Genomic DNA, 15,292 nt, shown 5'->3' with positions numbered 1-15,292 from the left:
TGTATGCCCGTTTGTGTGCATGTGTGTGAGACTGCATTCAAGACAGCAGAGGGATTTAGTATGCAAGGGCAGATCAAGAGATGTGAGGGAGGGGTGAAAGCCGAGAGCTGGTGTTCGTAAGGGAAGACACAAAGGCCTGATGGGATATCCTCGTCTATCTATCTGTCAGTTTCTTGTCCAAATCAGACCCAGCAATGTGTGTGCGTGGAGGGGTCTAACCTCCCCATGCACCCCTCCTGTCAGCCAGCACACACTGATAGGATCAGACCTGGGCATGACCCATCACATGCCAGCTCCTCACGCTCCGTCTGACCTCCATTTGCCTCTCACTCCAGCTTCCCCTCAGTCCTCCCATTCATGCATCTGTACTCTTCCTCACCCCCACTCACACACTCCTCCTCTATCCAGGTGTTCCTTTGTTCCCTGCCAGTCAACGTTCCTCACCGGCCTGCACTTTTCCATCTGTGTTAATTCATGTTCTTCGGCCCTAAATATAACAGTGAAAACTTGACAATGGAGGTGGAGTGGGCTGTTTGTTTTGAGAATTTTGCACTTTTACAAATAGAAGCACAAAAAACAATTGAAAAAGTCATCCAGACTTGTAGTCAGAAGTTTTTCCACATACCCTCTTTGAATTGTATGATCAACACGGTGTACACTATTACTAGAGTTTGTTTTTTGAGTTTAGTTTTGAGTGTATAAGAAGTTTTATTTGTACTTTGAGTTTGAGAAATCATCTTTTAGGTTTTATGTAGTTTTCAATTTTAAGGTATCAAGAGGAAAACGGGTCAATTATATAATTGAGGGACTTTTAAAGTCCATGGGATATATTGTGCATACCTCTTTATTCAAAGTAAAAAAAAAACAAAACAAAACTGTTTTTTATGTTCATTATGATCATGTCTTTAAAAATTCCATAATTATTTAATGACGGAAACTCATTTATCACATCATCACTCATTTATTAATAAATGATTCATAAAAAATTATTAAATGACTAGATATACTAAAATGTCAACAAAACAATGTCCAAATTTAATAACAATGACCTTCTAATTAGCTAAACAAAAATAAAATGAGCTTATTCAAAAATTGTTTGGATTGTGTTCTTTTCACTAAATTGAGATAATCATGACAGATATTCCTTTTTTGGCAATATATACAACTTTATATGGAAAATAACAAATTATATCCGTGTCCAAGAAATGACTTTCATCTAAGTTACCCATTACAAACACACCTCTCAAAGAAGTGTGTTAATTCCAAATCACATGACCTGTTCCACATGTCATTTCCTCCTGAAGAAAACACTGGCAAGACTCCAAGATATGTTCTTCTCTTCTTTCTTAGTTATTTAATATACAGTAGCATGTGAGGCAAGTGTGTATTTATCACACTTTTATGTCAACAGTGTTATTACAATATCTTCATAACTTTCAATTTCAATTTTACTCAATTGTACATATGACATTTAGAAAAGTCTTTCTGTAAAAATGCCATGTGGTGTTATGGTTATGTCGATTTTAGGCCTGAAAACAGCAAAAATGTTGACTATACCTGTCGACTATCATGTTACCCAGTAAAGGTAACTCAAAAAGTCCCTTAATTATATATTGACCCAAACAATGATTCACAGAAGCTACCATAAAGGTAGGATGAAGGACAGCATGATTTACAAAACTGAAAAGAAAGCTGATTTAGCTGATTTCTAGAAAAACAAAAAATCTACTCCATGAATCCCAAGTTTAAGTGCTTTCAGAAAAATACAGAGTTAAATATCTAGAGCATCACCTGGACACAACTCTACTTCTCTCTATGTCTTGATATTTGGAAAAGTGGTGCCACTTCTCAACAACGGCATGAAACAATGCCAGGTCCTCTATATATATGCATTTACCTTTTTGATTTGGGCTAAGTGAAGAGAGCTGCAGATGGAAAATGTGAGTGTTGTCAGATTTTGGTGTTTTTTTGCTCCCCTGACTTAAGCTTTCTCTGTGAAACAAATACATCTCACTAGAACACATTACTGAGCAACATCTAGAGCTGTAATTCCATCAGTAGCTTTAGAGTTAAACTGAAAAATCTGCTTAAAGTTACTCCACTCTGGAACCACTGACTGTGTAATCCATCCCATATGTTTACCTTTGTAGTATATATAGAGATACTTTTTGGTTTGGCATTTAAAAGGTTTGTTTTTTTTAAATTCATCAAACGTACTTACGCTGCTGAAATGTGTAGACCATTATGTGTGATGTATGACTGTGTCAAGCATTTTGTCTCATCTGTCCAATATGTTGTATGTTGAAGTATGACTGCAGATGAAAATGAGTCTTTACCCTAAATGTGGCAACATTTATGCATAATACTATATATGGTCCCTAAAAATAAAATGAAACAATTAAACAGTAATGAGGAATTCTCCCTTTTAAGAAGCAGCAAAACCAGACCAGTCCAGATTAAAGTCTGGATGAGATATTTTTACAAAAACACAAGCAGGCACTGCAAAGTTGGCTTACAAGAGAAGAAACAAGACACAGTTTAATTAGTGGTCTAAAAGAGAGCAGAAAACTCTGACATGATGTATTTATGGGGGGAAACGCTATTTAAGGTGCTTGCAAAAAATGCACATATAAGGCAAAAGCAGCATAAACAGAATGATGTGTGTAACTGACCCACAGTCTGTGCTTATGCTGGTGCTGCTGTGGAAGGTGGGTTCAGTCCTGAGGCGAATACCACTGGGACTCTGAGCTAAAGTTTCCAGAGCAGGCAGGTAATACAGCACCTGTCAAAAACCCACACACATAAGGTTAGACAGTGCCTTCATATTTAAGTGGGTGCTTGTGTGTGTGTTTAGGGAGCTGAGGTGGCTCAAAGACACAAACTATGCAAGAGTGTGACATTTTTCACTGCAATATAATATAATAGGTCAGCCACATCAGTAATCGTGTCTGTGTAGCACTGAACAGTAATGCAATCCATACCAGTTTTCACATTGCTAAGTTAAATAATGCAGAACATCTGTGTTTTATGTCTGTTTAGTGTTACAACATAAGGATGGTGTAAAATGAAACAAATTAACACTACTGTATTCATCAACAACTGTTAAAATCAGTTATGCATTGGGTGGATTAAAATACTTTATTTACCCAAGAATGAAATACACACACCATTTTCTTGAGAGAGAGGGGTTCATCTCCCACAGTGGATGCATTTCTGCAGCAGAGATTCCTGAATATAGCATCAGCCATCACCAGCTTTAGTCTGGTAGAAGGAATCTTGACAACGAGCTCTGCCAGAACCACTGCAGACACATCTAGGACATAACAGGAAGTATTACAAATAGTTCCTGATGATTAAAACAAATAAGAAAATACAACCTAAAATGACTGCTTTTAGCTTGACTTAATTGTATTTACTACTCATAAGATTTTCACATTTGAAAATAAAATACACCTCTATTTATATAGTTATGTGCAAAAGTCTTAGGAAGCCTTAAGGTTTGTTGCTGTAATGGGCATGGGTCTTTATTTCTAACTAAAAATATGAAGGAAGGAAGTACACAGTATTTAAACACATAATAAAAAAATCCAAATTAAACAGCTTCTGCACATAAAGTCAGTATTTAGTATGCCTTCCATTTAGATTTGGTAAATCTTCATCTCTTGGGTTGAGTTTTTTTAGATAATCTTGTGTGTTAATACACACCTTCAGAATGTCCCAGAAGGCTTTCATGGTCTTTTATCATTTTTTCTATGATGATCCCATAAAGCTTCTACAATATTCAGATGTTTTGTTTTTTTTTTCTGAAATACATTTTTGTTTTTAATACTCTTTACATATTTGCTGTATAATCCAGTTATGCAATTCTCAGTCTTTGTAGTAGTATATGTAGATGTGTGGTCATAGTCTTGCTCAAACAATAAAGGTAAAGACCGCCTAATACATGTTACAATATACATTTATACATGTTAATATTCTAGTCAATTTTAGCAGTAAATTAACGCAGATTAAATGCAAAAAAGAAAAACAACAAAATACCACTTCTTATTTCTTATTCTTCTAACACTCTGAGAACATACTAAGGAAATCATACTTCTATTTTTAATCCATACCCTGGCTGAGTACAGCGAAATGCTCTGCTAGGTCATTCAGGCCTTTTTCCACTAGGTGCTGGTTCAGTTTGTAGTGATGCTGACACCAAAACTCCACTACCACAGACAGGAGATCTACTAGAGTGTCTACCATAAGAGGAGTCCGTTTGTCCTCCCCCTCAGTGTAGTCCTATGAAGGAAACACATTCACATTCAGGCTCAGCAGAAGTATGCAAGATGTGGTAAATATGTAACCTAATCAAGTACAATACACCTAATTTTGGTGTGTCCTGTAATATTTACCTCTGCAGTAGCCTGTACTAGGAGCTGAGTTAGTCGTTTCACAGCACTGGACAACAGGGTGGAGCGCTCCCACACAGTCCAGAAGGATCCATACAGCAATGACCCTGATGCCAATGCCTGAGAGACTCCTGATCCATGAAGAAGCACATATTCCCTGAACCAGAGAAAGGTAGAAGAGCAAATGTTACACATACATAACAGCAAACACTGCCTTAAAAAACAAAGTGGCTAGTGACACAGTACTGTGGCAGAAAATATCGGTTTGTTTATTACCACAGAGCCAATCAGTGCCCTCATTATATCATGTCTACGCTGGTAACTTACGTCCCAAAAAAGCACCAAGGCAATCACATAGTGAATAGGTCAACTTGCGACACAGTGGATGTTTAGCGGTAACGCATCGGACTGCAACGCAGAAGATTTGGGTTTAATTCCCGTTTGGAGTAGCATTTTCTTTTTCTAATGGTGCGGGGCGCTGGTAGGTAAATCCAACATTGATATAAATCAGCTACTGGGACAACATTCAGAGTGCAGAATTCCACAGGACCACAGCACTCAACTGACACAGAACTGAGAAGTCACACAGCACACTACTGCATCTAACATGTAGCTCCGCCCACCTCCTCACACCTCCAGAGGAAAGAACACCATAAAACAACATACAGAGTATTTATTCTATATACCATCACCAATTTGTTGTTTCTTCCATCAATTGCCACAATACTGTGGTAGGAAAATGCACAAAAGAATGTTCTGAATTATACACCATATATGACCACAGTACTGTGGCAACAAGAGGTGAATGAGTTCATGTAACAGTGTCCCCGATTGGCTCAAGTACAAATGCTAACATTTGATTGGTCTGTGGCAATTGACAAACCGATATTTTGTGCCACAGTACTGTGGCAGTAGCCATTGCCTTAAAAAAATCACATTGTGGGAACTGCATGTTGAATCAGCTGCAAATCCCCTCCAGAACTTGTTGCCAATTGATAAACAGAATGGACCACACAGTTAAAGTAAACAACGGATGGCAGCATCTTTACCACAGCTTATATCTTAATTGTTACCCAGTGGTGACAGAGTGGAGTTCCCCCTGGAAAAGCTTGAGAAAAAATGCCAGAAGGTCCCTATGAAAATGCAACAGCGCTGGCAGGACTGGTCCAGGGAGCGGGTGACAAGTGTCGTCTCTTGACAGACAGTAACTGAATGAAAACACACACATGGAGAAACAGTAGATACATACATTTTAATACATATCATTAAGCTCATAAATGAAAAGGATGTTTGAGAATGTACAATTATTAGTGACAGAAAATATCCTGTGGCACAAGTTCAGTAGTTTACCTAATGATGGTTTCTAGAAAAGGCCACGGGCCGGCTTTACACCGAGGACACTGCAACACCTGGGCATAATATTTTTTCACCGTATTGGGAGCCAGCCAGGGAGGATTTGTAATGAGCAGTCTATACATGACTTGCTGAAAATTTCTCAGGAAAACAGATGGAGCATTACCCTGTAACACAATAAAAGGTAACACTGTCAGATGACATCTCAGTCCAATGGTCTCGATAAAATTGCATATAACAGCTATCAAAACTTTAAAATAAAAACAAAGTATTTGATGGAGATTATGCTTTCTTTAAGGGGCTGGAACACATGAAGCAGCAAGTAGGAATCTTTACAGCCTGGTAATTCTGGTCCTACCTGCTGTGCATATTCTAGGAGGGCAACCAGATGTGGTGCTGGTGGCAACAGGCCTGGGAACACAGCACTTCTGATCGAGTCCAAAGCTTCAATGAAGAACCCACATTCTATCATAGTACCGACATTGCTGAAGTCTGTTTCGGTTGCCTAGAGGACCAGAGGATCAATCAGGAAACTTAACAGGAATATGGAGAGGAGGAGAAAACATGGTGCTAAAAGAAACAGACGGCGGAGAGATTGAAAAAAAAAAATGGAGGGCAGAAGGGTAATGGAAATAGGAACTGAATGGACATCAAAAGTTCCTGGGGGTCATTTCAGACTGTCAGTTATTGGCAAATAACATATGGACTCAGAAAGAACAAAATGGAAATACATGAGCTCTTATAATAGCAATCTTATGGAGATCCACTTGGGTAAGGTATGGACAGGACAGTGGAGAGTATTGTTAATGGGCCTGCCAATCAAAACTCTCAAATCAGCTGACAGTAGTGGTTAAATCAGTGACCTGGGTATGATGCGCCCTTGCTCTCCGTGTCACTTTCCATTGAAATGTATGACATAAAGGTAATTGAATGACCTGATCTTCTTGATGAAACACAGTTATTTTAGAGATGTGTAGTAGTGATCAGGAGTGTGGAGCAGTTATGTATGTGTGCCTACTTGGGATTGTGGTCGGTGCGGGTCATGGTAACCCAGAAATTCAATGAAGTGCAGTCTTGACTGGCCCTGTGGAAAAAGGCCTCAGATGCATCAAATACAGACAGAAAGGTATTTCAGTAATAAGGCATTTCATGAACACTGTGCTTTCACTATGGGTTGTGTTTAATGAGGTAAAAATGGTTCAGTGCTTCTCCAACATGCTTCTACTAACAAATACACACCTCTTGTTTGATGGCATAGTCCTTTAGTTCTGTTTCCAGCTTAGAAAAGTCAACAGAACCAGTCTCTCTTGTCTCAGTCAGAATATCATCTGCTATGGTGATATTCATATTTCCACAAATTTTCTGCCAAATAAGAATCGGAACACATTAAGAAGTTTTTTTTTAAGTCTGAACACTGACACGATACACAATATTAAAACAAGCAGGGCATGTGGAGGGCAAAGTCCACTGTTTTTTTCAGTCCACAATATTGTTAAACCAAAAAATGACAGTGTGTTCCTATGTTTTCCTCCTTTTCGTTATTTGGTGTCACTAGTTTAACTGACTGTTAGAATGCTAATAGCCACGTCACTGGAAATAGGACTGGCTCTATCCATTCTTTCTGTACAAGAAGAAAAAGCTCTTTGGGTTTGTTTTTCTTTAAACAAACCACACTCACCTTTGAGTAAATGCAGACTCACTACAAAAGAACCTGCCACATAAAGTGACTAATGTCTTTGCATCTTCCACTAAAATTAACACTATACTTCTTGCATAAAAGCTAGCATGTCAGTGATCACAACCTCCCTTGGTAAAGGCACACAACGAATAGAAAGACATGAGAAATCCTGGTATATTCAAGGTAGTATGGATTCAGTTTCAATTCTGCAGTGTTTGCTTGAATGTTAGGTGAACAACAATCCCATAACATCAAAGTCACATAATTAATATTAAAGATAATCATTAAACAAAAAACAATTGAGTTAATTACAATTACACCAAAAAAAGGAACAGGAATACAAATTCCAAGCATGTTTTATGTAATAGGCTAGATATTTGATGATAAATAAAGATCTCACTTACCCCAAAGAGGTGCTGGACAATGTAGCTAACAGGGTAGCAAGGGGCATTGTGGGATTTGGAGTCCTCTGTTACTGGTTTGGCCATGACATGAGTGATGGAGGCATGAGAGGGAGGGCAGTGGTAAACTGTGGCCCTGCCAGCCTTTAAGAGCCTGGTAAATGAATAAAGTATGACTCATCTATCTTGTCTCAGAAACACTTCATTTATACATGAAAAAAGGAAACAAACCTTTGAAAAAGTCTGTACAAAAATGTTTCAATGTGTAAGTTTTCAGTCACAGACTTTTTTCCAGGTACACACACTCCAATAAGTTGTCCTTTTTCACTTTCCCTTGGGGGATTCCCTGCAGCCATCTTAAGTGTTGTTTCAATCCTAGAAAATGTCACTATATACACTGGAAAAACTGATATTTTCTACTGTGTTTTGGACTTTCATCCACATGAAAACTCCAGTTTAGGTGTGTGAAAATGTTTATTTCTGGAAAAAAATATTGCTGTTTGACTATCTGGCGTGTACAATGTTATTACTGAAAATGGAAGTGGGGAAATATGTGTTTCTATAAATACCCAGCTACGTGTGTACAGAATGTCCTGAGAATGACAGTCAAAGGGCTGAGGGGATCTGTATCACCCACAACGGCAATGCAACAAAATGTATCCATGATTATGTGGAGTGACATACATAAAGCTCAGGCTGCCAGAGTTATCAACATAATAGGGGAAGATGGATACATTTTGATCATGGTAATGCTTCAGTTAATAAGGAGTGTAAACAAAATGGAATGCATACACACAATTGTGAAGAGAAGAGCTGATCGTCAAATATTCACTTCATTTTTCATTAAAGGGGTCATATTTTGCTAAACCCACTTTTAGTAGTCTTTGGCATATTTATGTGTGTATTTGTGGACCCTAATAGTTCAAAAAGTTTGAATTTGAACCCTCCAGGTGCTACACAGCTATCTTTATATTAATTCTGGCAAAAAAAAGAGTGGATTTCTACAACCTGTTTTAATTCCTGCTTAATTTGTTACATCTATAACTACTTACATCACGACGTTTGCATAAATAAGGTCAAGACTTCCGAGGAACATTTCCCAGAGTACGCCATATTTGTTTGTCAGCAGCAGCGGTTGTAGTAAAAACTGAAAATATGTCCAAACTTCGAGCTGATTACCTAAATGTTCAGTTGTTGGTTAAACTGTACGGAGCAACACAGCCAACAACCTGGAGGGGGTGGGGCATGAAGTGGCTCATGTGCATTTAAAGGGCCAGTGCTCAAAACGACCTTTCTGTTGTCATTACTCAGAAATAAGGTTGAAGATGAGCCTGTGAAGTTTAATTAATGAAGAATTCAGACCCAAGCATAGCATTTACAGTTTATGTAGACCACAGGGAAATGTTTTAAAATGCAAAATTCCATTTAAAAAAGCTAAACATCACTCCTTTAAATAATTTTATAGTCCTGGGCCTCTACAGTTTTTTTTTAACCTAGTAACAACTTTTTCATCTACTCTTTTGCTGCCTGTGTTGATGTTGTTTGGCTTGAGGAAGCATTTTAATAGCTAGAATTCTTGTTCAAATTCAAGTGTTTTTTCATGGTTATAGGGTTTCTGTGTGACTATAGATGGTGCTGCATTAAACCTACACCTTTGTGATCTGTCAATGACTGTTTGCGCATCTGGGAAGTGACTAAACAAGGGGAGGGAAGCAGTGTATTATATTTATCCAACCCCACCCACTTTCCCTATACTCTCCAAGTAGCCTCCATGTGACCTGTGCGGTTACCTATTACGAAGGGTTGAGGGGAAGTCAGTGAGGGGAAATGAAACAATGATTGGAACTTAGCTTTACAAAGTGAACGCAGCAGTGCAACGGGTTAAACAAATGACTTCACTAGATTAACCTTAATACAAGACACTTGTGCTGGTAGGTTGGACTTCCACGAGAGTTTTGGTCTTGGATTTAAAGAACTACAAATTACAAGTGTGCTCTCAGGAAACAGTCAAGAGGCACTTAATATGTTCATATAGGGTCACAATTCAAAACAATACAATAGACAACAACAGAAAACATTAGACCTTAGCCATCATAAAAACACAACACACTGGCTCTGATTAAATTAAGTCTATCATCAGACTGTACAGATGGTCAAAACAGAAAAACAGACCTCAGAAAAATGTTGATATAGTTGTTATAGTTTTGATATAACATCTTACCGGTTGAACATAGCCCTGCGTGTGGGTTCTTGGACCATCAGAAGAACTCTCCAGTCCTGGAAAGCCCCTCTTAGCCTCCCACTGGTCACCCACTCCCTCCACTGTCTGGCAGGGTAGTATGTAGATATTGTAGCTGTTGAAAAAGCCACCTCGTAGGGCCCCTCTGAGAGCCAGAATCCATTTTTAACACTGTCCAAAACATAGTCTGGGGTCACAACCCATTTTCCTAATTGAAAGGAATTGAAAGTGTAAGACAAAAGCAGAAACTATACAAACTGAATGCAGCATTGTTATGTTGATTTTGACCCCTATTTAATCTTAATATTATTCATTTCATTTAAAGGAAACACTGTGTCACTAACCTGCTGCACAAGCTGCCAAAAACTTCTCACTAGACAAAACTTGTGGGATTATAAGGTGGGTGCTGGAGTGCTCATAGACCTGCAAGATAATCATCACATGTAAATATAACACATAACACAGACAGACAGGCAGACATCCGTAAAGAAAAAAAAAAATCCTTGCACATATGAAGTAGTATTAAAATAAAATATCCCAAGTGATGAGATGTGCAGTAATGCTTTACAACAGCCAAAACACTTTTGTAAACTAGAAGCACTCGGAGAGCGCAGACCTCCGCCAAGGCTGATCAGTGGCCCCCCCTGTGGGCCCCCCCCATGCCAAGGAGGTTATGTTTTTTGCCAGGGTTTGTTTGTTTGTTTGTTTGTCTGTCTGTTTGTCTGTCCGTTAGTGTGCAACATAACTCAAAAAGTTATGGACAGATTTTGATGAAATTTTCAGGATTTGTTGGAAATGGGCCCCCCCCACCCCCGATCACCACCAAAATTTAATCATTTCTTCCTTATCCCATTTCCAACAAACCCTGAAAATTTCATCAAAATCTGTCCATAACTTTTTGAGTTATGTTGCACACTAACGGACAGACAAACAGACAAACAAACAAACAAACCCTGGCAAAAACATAACCTCCTTGGCGGAGGTAATAAAAGATCAGACCTCAGTCACTAAATACTGTAGTAATACTGAAATACTATTGGGTGACAGACATCATAAGTACACTTCATGACAGTTGGATAAATTCAGTATCAACCACAAACTACGAATACATCACCACTAAGAGGAAGTGCAGTCAGCTAGAGGTGTGTTTTATTTATCTCAAAGGATTAGAGTGTGACACAGCATTTCCATAACACCAACCACATGGGAGGTTTCAGCACTGCACATGTCTGAGCAAAACATTATCTATGTATCATCTCTTAGCTACTTCTGTGGCCTCCAAAACAGCAGGAAGGAAATCCAATACCACTTTCAGAGTGAAACATCATTTCTTTTAAAACAAAACACATAATTTTACTGCTATTTTGCAAGTATTCTAAAGACAGTGTTAAGTGCCCGAATCTTTCCAAGGTTCTTTGACAGCAGATGTACTCACTGAGCCACCTAGGTATCTTCCACGGAGCTTAAGGATTCCTCGAACTATTATCTTCTTTTTATCAGGGTCCTTGATCCCAGATATCTGGAAAACATGTGTGCAGTCTGCCATGCTTTAAAAAAAAAAAAAAAGCAAGTGAAAAGAGTAATGAGTCAACAAAATGGAAGTGGAGAAAGAAGCTATACTGCAGAAAAAAATATTTGTGTAGCTCTTGTTTGATTGCATAACATATTAAAGGACAGTCAAGTAATCAAACATTAATTAAAATAGACAAAGTAGTAAAGTTAAATGCAAAAAAATGCATCTGAACATATGGAAGTTAGATCCTTTACTGAAGTGAAAATAAAAATAAAACAATGTAGAAATGCTCCATTAAAAATGATTGTCTGCAAAAGAAATAGTCCAAAAAAGTACTATAAAGTATCCATTACACTGGCTGCTTTCAGTGTTATTAGAGAATACTAAATTATATTTTTTCTGTTATTAAATTACACATCCAAGTCCATTTAATGACTAATAAAACATTTAGAAACATTGTATACTACTTGGCGTACTACTGGGTAAGGTAAATATGGGGGAAAAAAATCACTAGTGAGGAGTTAAAATACAATAACTGTTTCTGAAATGCAACAGGGTGTAACGTAGCATTACATAGAAATATTTGAAGAAAATACAAGTTTATAAAAGTATTGTAAAACCTCTGAAGAACATGCAACGTGAATGTACAGGCTGTCTTAAAGCTGACTGATAACTACATAACATCAGTCATCGGTGTTTGCCTTCCAGTTTAATTCAGGGGACTAGTCAGATACCTTTTTCATCCCACAAAACAGCGGCGAAGGCTGGTCTTTCAGTTCGTGTTGTCGCGCCAAATCTGACAGTAGCGTCCGATTATACCAGAAATGATCGCTACATCTCTATGGGTGAATTTTTACCTAAATACGCTCGGCAGCGCAAACACAGTCCGAAACAACTTCTACGCTGACAAGAAACATCACAGGGGAGAGGTGTGTAACATTTTAGCGACTTAACCATCAGTAATTGTCATGTGGTTGACAGCTTCACTGTTTTGCAAACTTCTTTAAAAGGGGGTGTCTGTGTGTGCTTAAGCTAATATAATATTCTCATTAACAATTTTCAAATGTAAATATTTCCACAAAAATATTATATAAAATTCTAAAATTAATAAATTACAAAAAATATATCCCCTATTACTGTAATATATTGCGTATTATTTACCATCATGGACCGATTACCCCTATTAATATTGTTATTTGGACCGCACCAACGAGCGGAAGTTTTCACAGAGTTACTTCCGGGTTGTTGTCACGGACGCTTTCTGTCCCGGAAATAAGCAAAATAACGGGATATTACACAGAACCGACAGAAACAGCTGGGATATTTGGTGCAATTGATGACTTTTCAACTTGGTTTAGGGTTAGAGAAGGTGCTTAAGCTGTAACACGTTTGTTTTCAGTCACTGCGTAATGCAACGTATATTAAACCATTCAGTGACACCGGGGGAAATGTTGTCTATCGTTATCATTTATGTGATTTAACGAGGCAGCATATCTGGTAAAGAACTGCCTCTGTTTACTATATCTGTCCTACCTACATGTTTACAATGTAGACAAATACCAGAAATAGGTGGTTTCGGGTGATGGTGTTCACATTTTTTTCAACGATGGAATATCACTCTATCGAAAAATACGTTTAAAGGAGCTTACAAGAGGTAGGATACACAAATTATGTCTTCTGTCAGAGTTACGCTTTGGTTTTATGTAAGATAAAGCTTGTAGATACAACGTGATTCTTTAACTCTGTAATCAAGACATTAAATCTACATCCTCTTTCAGTTTACACTGTATGTGCCTTACTGTCAGGCCAAATAAAACATGTCAAACAAATAGCCTAACCTTCAGTTTCTTCAGTTTAATAACCCCATATAGTCTCAGCTTTATCTGATCGTGGTGTTATGTATACCTGCCACCATACACGAATGACTAGAAAAAACTTATGATGATATTATTTTATAACTTGCTAATAAACATACATTATATTAAATGAGAATAAGTTAAGCTCTTTCTCTGAAATGAATAAATAGTTATTGAGGTGAAAATAAATAGAAAGTAATAATGGACAGCAAAGCTGATTCAGTGAATTAATAATTCATTAGTCATTTAATCATAGATGAAGCAAAGCAAAGACAGTCTGCTGCCATCAGCTTGATATGTGATCATGTAGGGCTTTTATCTATTTTATTATATTGTAAATTGACAGATTCTATATTTGTGATAAGTAATTTGTATATTTTGCCTTAAGGTAAAGGAAAATAAGATGGATATCTTTTACCAAATACAAGTCAAGTAAGGTTAATTTTATTCAGCCATAATCGCAAAAAACAAATTTTCCAAAGAGATTTGTGATTGATACAGCATACAATATTCTTACTGATAGGAAATTCTGTATGTTAGTAATAAAAGCAATTTTTTATTAGAAGTTTGATTGAGCAAAGAGTTCTTCAGTGTGCTGTCCATGATGTTTTGATTTGTCTGCTTATCATACGCATGGCGGAAAAAAGAAGAGAAAAAACTATCTAACTTTTATGTGTATGTGTTTGTTGTTTATACCAGTTGGTTTTCTGTTGCATTGTAATAGGACTTTAGGGGAGTTAAATCATGATAATGTCAGTGCAGTAATATATGATCTGCAGCAAAGTATCAATATTGTCTTGTTTTTCAATTGTTATAATTGACTCATTGCTCAGGGTACTTTAATAGTACTGAATGATGATGATTATTCCCCCAAAACAGCAACAACAAGTAATATTAGGATTTAATCATGTATTATTCATTCCTTCAGTGTAACCTGATCACATAGGAATTTTTTATTCCATAAGTTGTTTTCTTTTTCCCTATACAGTCATACACAACATATTTTAGGAAGATATTATGTCTACATATTTTCGTGGAGTGGAAAAAAATACCAGTAAAACTATAGAAATGCCTCTTAGATATAATAAAATTATAACTTTATCAAACCAGATAACACTAAAGCCCATGGCAAGGAGGACAGGAGTTAAAATGTCAAGAATAAAATCAGTCAAAAGCAGTACCACATGGTTGCACAGTAACTGTAAATCCATGCTCCCCCCTGGGCATGCATTAGATAGTTCTCAGCAGTGTTGTGATCTTAGAATATGCACCTATTTAATTTATTATGTTTCCTTTACAGCTGACTGTTAGGTACCCCTTTAAAATAATGTTGACTTTAACTTGACATGCTCTAAGTGGCTTTAAAGCAGCGGCCTGGGGGACGTGCTGCTAAATATTTCAGGACAAACTCATTACTGTAAATGGGCCTGTGTGTTAGTCTAGCAGGAGTAGACAGGCAGCAGTAAGAGAGATAGGACAGTGATGTGTGTTTGTACGTGTGTGTTTCTTTTCTAATAGCTGTGGATGTCTCAGGCAAGTAGCATCTCAGCGCCTAGCCCAGTGTCCCTGTTGCAACACTGTGAAACACACAGGGGCTCCACTAACATCTGCTTTGTAAAGAGCTAATGACAAGACAATGGAGACTGCATGATTTAAAGTATAGTACTAATGAGGCCCTGTGTGCTGCTGGGAGAATCCTGACACACACTTACATGTACACACTTATGATTTCAACAGATGATTGCTGGCAGACCAGGAGGTAGACACGTCACAGACATGCAGTGTATACATTCAGACTGTGTGTCCATCTGTCTGTCTATTCTACCTAAAGACAAGTGCGGCATTGCGGTACACACATAAC

The 15,292-nt window shown here is 37.6% G+C and overlaps 2 protein-coding genes across 4 annotated transcripts in view; one reads left to right on the top strand and one right to left on the bottom strand.

The window, feature by feature from the left end:
- slf1 (SMC5/6 complex localization factor 1) overlaps window positions 1-12,524 on the bottom strand; it is a 43,935-nt gene extending 31,411 nt beyond the window's left edge. The window contains exons 1-14 of the mRNA XM_030143431.1: window positions 12,310-12,524; window positions 11,498-11,609; window positions 10,407-10,485; window positions 10,045-10,270; window positions 7,827-7,977; window positions 6,984-7,106; window positions 6,763-6,828; window positions 6,103-6,249; window positions 5,742-5,911; window positions 5,465-5,599; window positions 4,395-4,548; window positions 4,113-4,281; window positions 3,168-3,313; window positions 2,673-2,782 (exon numbers count right to left, since the gene is read on the bottom strand). Of these exons, the coding sequence (XP_029999291.1) occupies window positions 2,673-2,782; window positions 3,168-3,313; window positions 4,113-4,281; window positions 4,395-4,548; window positions 5,465-5,599; window positions 5,742-5,911; window positions 6,103-6,249; window positions 6,763-6,828; window positions 6,984-7,106; window positions 7,827-7,977; window positions 10,045-10,270; window positions 10,407-10,485; window positions 11,498-11,608 (1,787 nt within the window). The 5' untranslated portion in view covers window position 11,609; window positions 12,310-12,524. The remainder of the gene's footprint in view (window positions 1-2,672; window positions 2,783-3,167; window positions 3,314-4,112; window positions 4,282-4,394; window positions 4,549-5,464; window positions 5,600-5,741; window positions 5,912-6,102; window positions 6,250-6,762; window positions 6,829-6,983; window positions 7,107-7,826; window positions 7,978-10,044; window positions 10,271-10,406; window positions 10,486-11,497; window positions 11,610-12,309) is intronic.
- Window positions 12,525-12,830: 306 nt separating this feature from the next.
- Window positions 12,831-15,292, top strand: part of kiaa0825 (KIAA0825 ortholog) — a 117,843-nt gene continuing 115,381 nt past the window's right edge. For all 3 annotated transcript variants that reach the window (XM_030144033.1, XM_030144036.1, XM_030144035.1), the window contains exon 1: window positions 12,831-13,229. The gene's annotated coding sequence lies outside the window, so the exon portion shown is untranslated. The remainder of the gene's footprint in view (window positions 13,230-15,292) is intronic.

The sequence above is a fragment of the Sphaeramia orbicularis genome, chromosome 9, assembly GCF_902148855.1.
Source record: "Sphaeramia orbicularis chromosome 9, fSphaOr1.1, whole genome shotgun sequence".
NCBI lineage: Eukaryota > Metazoa > Chordata > Actinopteri > Kurtiformes > Apogonidae > Sphaeramia > Sphaeramia orbicularis.
The sequence above is the reverse complement of the archived record's forward strand: the minus strand, read 5'-3'. Positions and strand labels throughout refer to the sequence as shown.